This window comes from Gossypium hirsutum, chromosome D06 (assembly GCF_007990345.1).
Source record: "Gossypium hirsutum isolate 1008001.06 chromosome D06, Gossypium_hirsutum_v2.1, whole genome shotgun sequence".
Lineage (NCBI taxonomy): Eukaryota > Viridiplantae > Streptophyta > Magnoliopsida > Malvales > Malvaceae > Gossypium > Gossypium hirsutum.
In genome coordinates, this window is record NC_053442.1 from 60,782,411 (window position 1) to 60,793,218 (window position 10,808).

Consider the following 10,808-nt stretch of genomic DNA (forward strand, 5'->3'; position numbering starts at 1 on the left):
ACTATCTCTCGTGTCGCAATGGTAGAGAACCTCAATTTCAAAATAGGTTTATTCTTTGGATTGCATTCATCCCTCGAAATAGGGTTCAATTTAATTAGCTTTAAGTCCAACGGTTAGCCATTGTGGCTAAAAATTTTGGTGGTTTTAAAGGAAGTAATATTCTATAGACAGAGAGGTATGGTAGATGCGGGTTGATGTTGTATGAGAATTTTGTTGGGTGGTCCTTATCATTTCCCTCATTACCATGATTTGAGCCACTGCCACTAAATGGGGGCATTTTACGGATTCAATAGAGCCATAGTTGTGGCCACATCTTGTACATTTTAACTTTGCAGTTTTATCCTAACCCAAGGCTTGAGCCCCTCAAGAAAGTAGAACATTTTATCCTTTCCTAACATGTTCCTAAAGTCTATCATTAGGGTGGAGAAACTGCTCACAAACACTCGAATTGTTCTTGTCTTAGCTATTTCCCTAAGCTTCCGTCTCATTGTGTAAAGAATTAACTCTTTAACTCTTACTTTAGATTGCTTCAAGTTTTGATAGGGCGTTCATCATTTACAAATTTTGAACACCACCACAACTTTGCAGCACCCGCAAGATACATTACGGCCATGACCACGTCTTAGTTAGTGTACACAACCTTGAAATATCGCTCCATACTGAACAAGAAAATTTTGAGTTCTTTGTCATCCCTTGCTCCTTTATAGTGTCACAGTTCTGGCACCTTGGCGCGCTTACCTTTGTCTATTGTGCAATAACTCATTCGTCTCACAGCCATTTGAAGCACATTCACTTGAGCCTCGAGCTCCTCAAGTCCCTATTTAGTGACGCTTGTAACATCCTTTGCCTCATCACATAGGTTGCTTATCACTTCCTCAGTCCTATGTTTAATAATGCCAATGCCATCCCTTTTCTCATCACCCAAGCTATTCACAGCATTAGATAGCTATTTTTAGGCTATCTTAATTTCCCTCATCTAGTCACTCATGACCATATGTGCTTTTAAAGCAACCACTGTAGCCTCAAGTTCTTCAATTCTAGTGTGGTCCTCTGACTCACCACCTTAAGTAGCAACCATCATTGAATATGCTCAACTAAGGACAATGCAACTTGACTCTAATACCACATGTCATGAACTGAACGTTGTTCTCTCATTTGTTAACCCATGCGACACTTTGATAAAAGCTTCCACTCAAATCAACCAAGAATCTCAATAGTCTATTTAAAGATAAGCAAGCCACAAATTAATCTCTAGCCACATTGCAATCCCATAAGGCATAGAAAATACACCTGATCTACCTCTCCTTCCTTTAGAAGGAAAAAGACTTTATTATTTTGAAAAGAATTTACAAAGAAAAAGGGTTACAAAAGTGATCCAATTACACTTACCGACGTTCGACTTGGGGTCGTTGGCGCAACCCTATAAAGAATACCTTATCTAATGAAATAGTCTAACAATTGTTGATTGTCCACCCCTATAAAATGTAAAAGTGATTTAATAGGAATACTACCATGTAACATTTTTTTAAAAGAATATTGAAAAACATTGTTTTTAATCGAATACTAAGAGACATTTTTTTGAGCCAAAATGCCAAAAGGCATTAAAACGTTTAAATTTGGGACTTTCCTTCTTTTCTAAATACACTCTCCCCTTAAACTCTTTACCTTGCCATGATCTTATAAGGGTGAGTTTGGATGGGCGGTGTGTTTACTTGCGGTTAGTGTAAAAACAGCGGTGGCGGTGAGATTAGACATTGTAGCAATACTGTAGCGTGAGACAAAAAGTAAGCTAAACGCACCGCACCGCACCCAATCGCCCATCCAAACCCACCCTAAGAAGGTGACCTCTAGTATCGTACTCTATCACAACCCTACAAAACTAAGTCGCGACACAGAAAAGTGTTGCAGACACCTAAATAGTGCATTGCTACAATAGTAGTGTTTGCTTTTTCATTTTTTTTTCTTTTACGATTTTTCTAAATTTCTTTTATTAAGTAAACAGTAATTACATCAAATAATAAATGTTTGATTGATTTTTTAATAATAAAACAATATATATATAAGATTTTAATAATTAAAATACTCAAAAACACAAAAACTTCAATAATTAAAATGGGCCTGAAAATCAAGTACATGGCCCAAAGGTTCAATTATATTAAACAAGATTCTCCAATTAGAAAATTGTCAAAAAAAAACCTCCAAATAAGTTCAAATACAAATTAATATTTAATGTCTAAATCAATAATTATACTAATGAAAAGATTTGATTAATATAATATTAATACTTTTAGAATTCAATTACAAAAATTAATTTAAAATCTGAGAGATTAATACTTATGTACAAACAAAAATTTAATTAAATTATAACTAAACCTAATAATTCATATGTTTGTATCAATGTAATGGTTTCATACCATATTCTTATTCAAAGTTATATATTTATAAATTTTAACATATTAATAATTCATATCATTTAATATATCAGTATCATATTTAAATTAATATTTTCAATATCATATGAAAAAAAAAGTCATATCTAAAGATAAGAAACGTGACAAAAACAACCAGACAAAACAAGCTTCCCAAGAAGAAGATTGTCCTATTTTATGGAATATGCATTGTTGCCTTTTCTTTTCTTTCTTTTTTTTTAAAGCTTCAATGGAATATACATTCCAAACAATGTTAGAATAAATAAGATTTTTTTTATTTAGAAAATAAATAAGTAGAGGTGTATATGGGCTGGGCCAGGTAGAAGTTCGATTCTAAAAATATTTTAGTGTTATAAAATTAATGGGTTAATACTCACATACATAATAAGAACATTCCCACATCAAAAACACACATTACGTTTAAAAGAAACTGCCCAAATAAAGACTCACCACTTACTTCCCAAAATTTCGAGTATGAATAGGTTCTACAAATGAACATCTTTTGAGCACCAAATTTTCATTTATTATATTATAATTGTGATACAGATAATTATAATGGTTGCAATTGCATTTATTATATTATAATTGTGATAAATTGGATGCCATTATTACATTGATATCTACTATTTAGATATACGATAGGTTTTGAGTGTGCTTAGAAAAAGTCTTTGGAAATAAAAATCTCATCATTTTGATGCTTCAATTCCCTCTCTAACCTTGAATTTCTTAATTCAAACCTTTGGTTTAACCAGTCGGTAATGTCTGAAAACACAATTTCGGTGTTCTCTGGTGTTTCACCATATAACAAGCCATGCCACATTCCAGGATATAGCTTCAATGTCTTGTCTGAAATTGATGCCACATCGTATAGTTGTTGGCTTACAGCTTTATCTGTTACTTTATCATCTTCTCCTTGAAGAATTATAAATGGTAATGAAACCTGGAATTAAGAAACTGTCATATATTTTGTTCAATAAAATTGAATTAAAAGTTAAATCTATATAAAAAAATTTATTAATACCTCATTAAGCCTTTGTTCAACCTCAATGCTCATCTTTAGAAGTTCCAGGCCTGTATTTAAACGAGGACGACCTTTGTAGCAATATGGATTTCCTCTAATCTGGAATTAATTAACTTTAGCAAACAATATAAAATATTTAAACCATTCTCAGTAAGACCTATACTGACGAAAATGTACCTATACAAGCTGTCACTAATGCTATCACAAAGTGTTGTGTGATAGTTAATTTCACATCATCTATATCATATATATATATATATATTAGTATAATTAAGATGCTTTTTATGTTCATTTTACGGTTCATAAAGATAAATCCTTTTGGGTTCATAGCTGCTCTTGCCATCAACACTATCTTTAGGAGTTGAATTTGAGTTCTCTTCTTGAGAGTGCAACGAACACTTATTCGTAAAATCTAGAATCCTATTTTTAAAAAATATAATTAAACGTATAATTATATTAACCCCATCTAGCTTTAGTGACGATATCCTCCATCAGTATACCAGACATGATTATTGCTTTACATATGCGGATACCAAACTCAAAGCCTCGGTAAAACTGAGTTGTGTCTATATATATTGGCTCGGAAAGCGTTAGTAAATACCTGTGCCCTTATCTCAGGCATTTTGCAACCAGTATCAATGACATCTGGACCTGGAATCATTCTCCAAGTTGGAATAAAATTGCAAAGCTTTTTCAAAACACTTGTCACTAAAGGATGTGGCTTCATTTTATCTGCAATCTGTGAATACAAAAATTTTGTTAATTAATATTTATTTTTTTACGATAATAAAAATATGATTTCACTATTTTAATAGTCTATATTTTTATATTTTTTAAAGGATTAAATCAAATTTTTATCATTTTTGGGAGGGATCAAAGTGCAATTTTATCATTACTAATTTAAAATTTTATAAATTATAAAGGACCTAAATGAAAAATTTTTCATTTTAGAGGAGGCCAGGGCCCTGTCAGCCGCTGGTTCCGCCACTGAATGTCTCAATTTTATTATTTGTTTACGATAAATTTTTTAAAATTATCGCATCAAAAAAATCTATATCTTGAATTTAAAATACAAATTGAATCACTCTAATAAATTATGCAAAATTACACCTACTGCCAAATTTAATCTAGACAAGTACAATTAATCCCATTCATTAATATATGATACCCACAAAAAATTTATGAGTTATTTAAATAATGTGAATTAGATTAACAATAAAAACACAAAAAATAATATAAATGCAATAAAAATAAATTATGGGCTAAAATTTACATATGATAGAACAAATTCTAAATTTTAATATATTTATATTTATATTATTTACATTTTAAAAATATGAGATATGATACACACATAATTGTAGATCGATGTATCGAAAAATGAAATTCGGCTGCCCAAAAACTTTGGACCACAGTCTAATCAAGACCCTACAACGGGCACCATTTATTATATGACAAAATTAAGTTTTTTTTAAGGAAATAATTAATTAGAAAAACGTGGGAACACGTTAAAAAGGATGTTTTAATAGGACCAAAATGAAAAAAAGGTCATGATTTGGTAAAGGATTCAAAAATAAAAAAATAAATAAAGAGTAAAATTACCTTACACATGGGGGCAGCAAGGACTGCCCCATCCCAATAGTCTGGCATTTTCCTGTGTATCATCAACAACACTGCTCCTCCCAGTGATTCCCCTAGCAAAATTCTCATCTTCCTTTTGTTCTCTTTTTTCTCTAAACCCAGTGTTTAATCATGCAAATTACAATTAAAAATGAAAACATTAATCCAAAACTGCAAAACTCTTGTTTAGAAAGTAATAATTAAGTTGAATAATTATCACCACATTAGAGGTGCTCATGGGTCAGGCGGCCCGGCCCGACGGCCCGCCCGAAATATTGGAGGGTTTGGGTAAAAATATAGACCCGAAATATGGGCTTGGGCAAAAAAAAGAAGCCCGATTAAAAAACGGGCCGGGCCTCGGGCATCACTTTTTGGCCCGGGCCCGGCCCGAATATAATAAATATTTTTATTTTTAAATTTTTTTAATTTTAAAATATTTTTAAAATACTTTTAAATTTTTTAATTTTAAAATATTTTTAAAATACTTTTTTAAAATTTTTGTTTTAATTTTTAAAATAATTTTTTGGTATTTATTTAAAAAACTGAGTCGGGCCGGGCGCGGGCTTATGATTTTTTTCCCGAGCTGGGCCTGGGCAAAATTCTAGGCCCATATTTCGGGCCGGGCCCAGGCCTAGGACCCGGACTGAAATTTTTTTCTGGGCCCGGCCCGGCCCATGAGCATCTCTACACCACATATAAGCTTAACATTGAAAGGTTAATGGTTTAAAGATTTCAACCCTAAATCATGCAATTACACTTAAAAATAATCTGTAAGGTACAAATCTTGTTAAATTGTGTGACTCGAATCCCGTCATTTTTCCGCCCCCATAGATTTTTATTAAGTACAAAACTGAACTGGGATTGCAATCGAGGGTGCAGGGTGAAGCCCCCATGGTACGGATCATACCACATAAGTTGAGTCCGTATAGAACTATACTTCACTATTTGACTTTAATTAGAACAGGGTTTTTCAATCTTAAATAGATGTAGTTGAAACTCTTCTTGTATTATTTGTTTTTCAACCTTAGTGAATTTCTTTTCCTCTGTTCGTTATTTTCTCTCGAAAAAATTTTCACTTAAAATTTGTGTCTTATTTATTTGTGATCCACGTTTATTATAACAAAAAGAATTGAGAAGGTGAAAGATTTACCACATATTCGAGTGAAAAAATTGGAGCAATCATCAACAACATTGTTAAAACTTGAGATATAGCCTTGCAAACCAGATGACTTCCCATGCCCTTCATAATCTATTCCATAAACTGCAAATCCTGCTTTCACCAACCGATTTGCTGCAGCTGAATTCAACAACAACAATCATATTCATCACAAATTTCCATTCTTCATTTTTCTTCAAATACTCGTATTATATACTTACAGCTCATGGTGATGCTGCACTCCAGGGCATAACCATGGCAGATGAAGATTAAACCTTTGGGTTCTTCATTCACTGGAATCCATTTGCATGTAAATAGCTTTAAACCTCGAGAATTCAAGATATATTCCTGAAAAAATTATTGCTTAACAAATCAGAAACTGATAATATTATAACAAGTTTTCAAACTGAGAATCCAATAGACCAACCTCATCATATTGAACACTTCCATTGTCAAGCTCCTAAAAACATAAATACTTAATTAGATAATAGAGAATATTAACAATAAAACTGATGTTTAAACCTAAAATATAATCAGAACAAACCATGTTTTCTTTTTTCCCTTGTGTTTATATGGCTTCTGACTCTCTTCGTTCCCAGAAAGATGTGATGAAGGATATGCAAGAAGGTTAAAGAGTTGCTATTATATATAGATAGATAGATAGATGGAGATGGGGTTTGGCAATCGTGGAGAGTTGCCTGAATAAATTAAATTAATTAAATATTACAATTCATATGTATTTGTGTTTGTTTATGTTATGAATAAATTATCATTTTATACCCTGACATTTTTTAATGTGGTACTCGTGTTGTTTTTTGGTTCAACCTGGCATTTGTATTTGACAGAAATTATATATTTTGGTATCCAAAGGTGATTGTGTTAACTTTTAAGTGTTTAATTCAAGTTTTAGGGTTGATTTGATGAAAGTTAACTGCTCAATATTATTATGTTTTGATTTTTTTCATGGTTTTTTTAATAGAATAAATTTAGTGTTACTTGTGAATTTGTTTAATTTGTGAAATATAGTCCAATGGATGCGATTTAATTCGGGTTTTAAAGTTGATTTGATAAAAATTGTCAATCAACTTTCATAAAAAAACGAGTCCATGTATGTCAGAATGTTGAAAACTAGTCCATGTATGTTAGAATGAAATATACGTGGCACACCACAAGTAACTGTCTAGTTATTCTGACAACCATGTCATTTTTTAACAGAAAAATTGATAATATTTTTAATAAAAATGATCAGAATTAATTTGTCATTTTTTTTAATAAAGAGGAAAATATAATCTAATTTCTAATACAGAGGTCTTCATGATAGTTTTATCAAGTTCTAGTGTTATTAGAGGAAGCAGCCAAGCAAGTAGGGTCTGTTTATATATGAATTTTGCAAAGAAGTTTTAGAACAATCAGAAAAATAAAACAAAAACTGGGTCACAATCTCAAGATTTAATTAAATAAAAATATTATTAATATAAATATAATCCATTTTAATTTGTGTACTTTAATGTTCCAAATTGATTAGAAAAACTGGGACTGGGCGGCAGATATTTGAGAATTCGACCAACCACTGCTTCTTAGTGTCTCAAATGGATGCTTTATATTTCCTTTTGAAGTTTCTGCTCAGCCTTTCCAATGACCTTTTCATCACTATATCCATTTTTAAGATTTAATTATGGAATCTATCATAATCAATTTTTTATATTATATATACAATTTAAAGATCTTACCAGAGGAGATGCTTTGTTTGAACCAAGTTTCTTATAATCATATAGATATAATAATTTATTTCAATTTTTTTTTAAAAATAATTTTAACCCTTTATCTAAGTTTTAACTTTTACATTTGTATTGTTTGTCAAATTACTCCAAAATGGATGAAAAAGTTAATAAACATTAATTTTTCTATCTATTTTGAGATGACACGATAAACAATGCAAATTCAATGACTAAAACAGACAAAAAAATAAATAAATTATTAAAATGATTTTTTTTTATAAAATTGGAGAACTAAATAAGTCATTATACCTTTTTTATATCCTAATTACCTGATTCTTTATTATATCACCTAATAACTCTCATTGATGGGTAAATTTTGTTGAGAAAAAGTCTTTTAATGTATTTAGGGTTCAATTAATTGATCAGCAAACAGCACTTTAAAATTTTCTATCAAAAAAGCGCTATATAAGTAGATAATTCCTAAATTCAGTATGATATTAAATATAAACTTTAAAAAACCATTAATTAACCTAATTAAATTAAAATTGGCCATACAATTATATAAACTTGTGTAGGGTTTGGTCTATTTAACTCAAAAAAACCCGACTTGTTTTTGGCTTGGGCTTGAAGAGAACTGTCGATTTAGACAACTTCATTATTATTATCTTTTAAATAGCATTTGAAAAATACTTTTTTACTTTATAAATTAAGAATCTACACAGATTGAGACATAAATTTATGATCTCATTGGTTGAAAAATGGTTATAAAAGATAATTATATTCTTTTCATTTTTTTTAATAATTTTCTTAAAATATATAGATAAATAAAATGGGTATAATTGAGTATTCCTTTAAAATTTTGTTAGTAAATAATAAGGGTATAAAATTTTCCCTCTGGGGTAAAAAATGAAGATTGTTTTGAATGAAAAGATGTGGAAAGAAAGAAGAGATAGGAAAGCATATATGAATATAATACTCCCATCTCAATCTTAATGTTTACTTCTACTAACTTGTTTGTATGGACAAAGAAAGACATAAAAACCTAGAAACATAATTCCAACAAAGCAACACCAAATAAACACAACCACAAATTACATCACACTTTCAGTTCTCTGTCCATTCGGTTGGCAAATATATGTAATTTTGTTTACTATTTTATAATCATGAAACCTCAATTTCTTTGGCTATAAGTAGAGAGATCCTTATATGGGTTTGCAAGCTGATTTGCCAAGAGCCTAACAATGCCGTCGTCACACTTTTGGCTTTTCTTCGAGATAGTGCCGATTTAATGGGTACCCATTCTATCCATATTTTTAAATTTTAAATATATTATCGGTTCGTATTTGATATATTGGTAATATATTTTTATTCCACAAATAGTTTTAAAAAATTGTCATGTATCTCCTCTTTTAAAATAATTAGTTTTTAATATTTTATTATTCTCTTATATAACACTTATTAACCCCTTCACCCTACTTGTGGAGTCTAAATATATTATGTGACTATTTTTATTCTTTTCATTTCCTTTTACTCATAATATATGTGTCACGAAAGGTAATAGTTTCAGTGACGCTATAACACCCCCCCACCCGACCCGATCGCTAAGACTAAGCTACAGGATGCTACAGTTGTTGCCGGAACAACTACAAATATTTAACATTCGATTTAAATCATAATACAGGTATACATAAACATTCCAAATCATTATCATAATATATAACCTTTCCTGGGTCTTATACAAGCCTATGCATGCTCTAAAGTAAGCCCGAGATCGAACAAGGATCAAATTGCAACATTTTCAAAATTGTAGGTCATCCTCACGACGTAAGGGAGTTCCTCGTTGCAACGTGACATACTGACTTGGCTCATTGTGACGACGAGGTTCCTTGTCACACCGTGGCCTGAAATCCAGAGCTCTTCGCAACGACCATCGCCCGATGTCGCGACATGGACTATGTTTTTGGCACAAATTAGGCCAGTTGGTACCTATTTCAAGCCAACACTCACCACAAGGTTTGGTGCATAATTGCACAACCTAACTTGCACAATATGTCATACCCCAAATTTGACGGATCTAAAAAGAAGGCGTGTAGATATTACATGTTTTGGCGAGTTTTGGTAGTGTAATTCGGTAATCTGCAAACTTTTGGCGAACTAAAGTTGATGCATAAAGTATCTGTCCATAGAAGTATCTAAGGATTTCATCTTATTGTATTCTTTGACTGAAGAAAGAGTACGACAAATGAAGGTTATGCCTCAAAGTGTTGGCTGAACATGAAGCACCTACTAAGTATATGAGAAATTTGTAAGGGACTAAAGTGTCTTTAAGATTACGGTATACGCGAGTCACCGCCAAGGTATAATACCCCTAGTTTTTTGAACACTGTGCAAAGCAGGTTTGTAACGAGATCTAATTAGAAGCCAATTGAATTGACTGGTCAACTGGCATCAGCACAAGATTCTCTTTCATAGTTCTTTCAATTTTTGTAGGTCAATTAAGGGATAATTTCTTTATGCATGTAACACTTGTCAAGATCCACTGAAGAGAATTGGGTATATATATATGGTAAGAAGAAAACATTGAGATGACTTTTCTTCTTTCTGTTCTACATTCAGGTTCTTCTTCTTAAACCAAAGCATTCTTTCCTTCTTCGTTAAATTGGAAGCTAAGGATCTTGGGATAATCTGTGGATATTTCAACCTCTTGGTAAGTTTGATAGCCCTACATGTTACGATTTTGAAAGAGTAAGGATGTAAAGAAACATAAAACAGTAGAGTATAATTGAGAGGTTCTGCATGTGGGCCTTTTGTAATTGAGATATCAGTAAATTGTTTATAGATGAGTTTTTTATGGAAGTTCTTGG

At 31.4% G+C, this 10,808-nt stretch overlaps 1 protein-coding gene across 1 annotated transcript; it reads right to left on the reverse strand.

The window, feature by feature from the left end:
• Positions 1-2,976: 2,976 nt before the first annotated feature.
• LOC107900475 (caffeoylshikimate esterase) lies at positions 2,977-6,974 on the reverse strand. Its single transcript, XM_016826086.2, has 8 exons — positions 6,771-6,974; positions 6,654-6,686; positions 6,448-6,574; positions 6,221-6,367; positions 5,053-5,183; positions 4,052-4,189; positions 3,451-3,549; positions 2,977-3,369 (listed from the first exon to the last, which is right to left on the reverse strand). The coding sequence occupies exons 1-8, from the start codon at positions 6,771-6,773 to the stop codon at positions 3,085-3,087; spliced, it is 963 nt and encodes a 320-aa protein (XP_016681575.1). The 5' UTR covers positions 6,774-6,974; the 3' UTR covers positions 2,977-3,084.
• Positions 6,975-10,808: the final 3,834 nt, after the last annotated feature.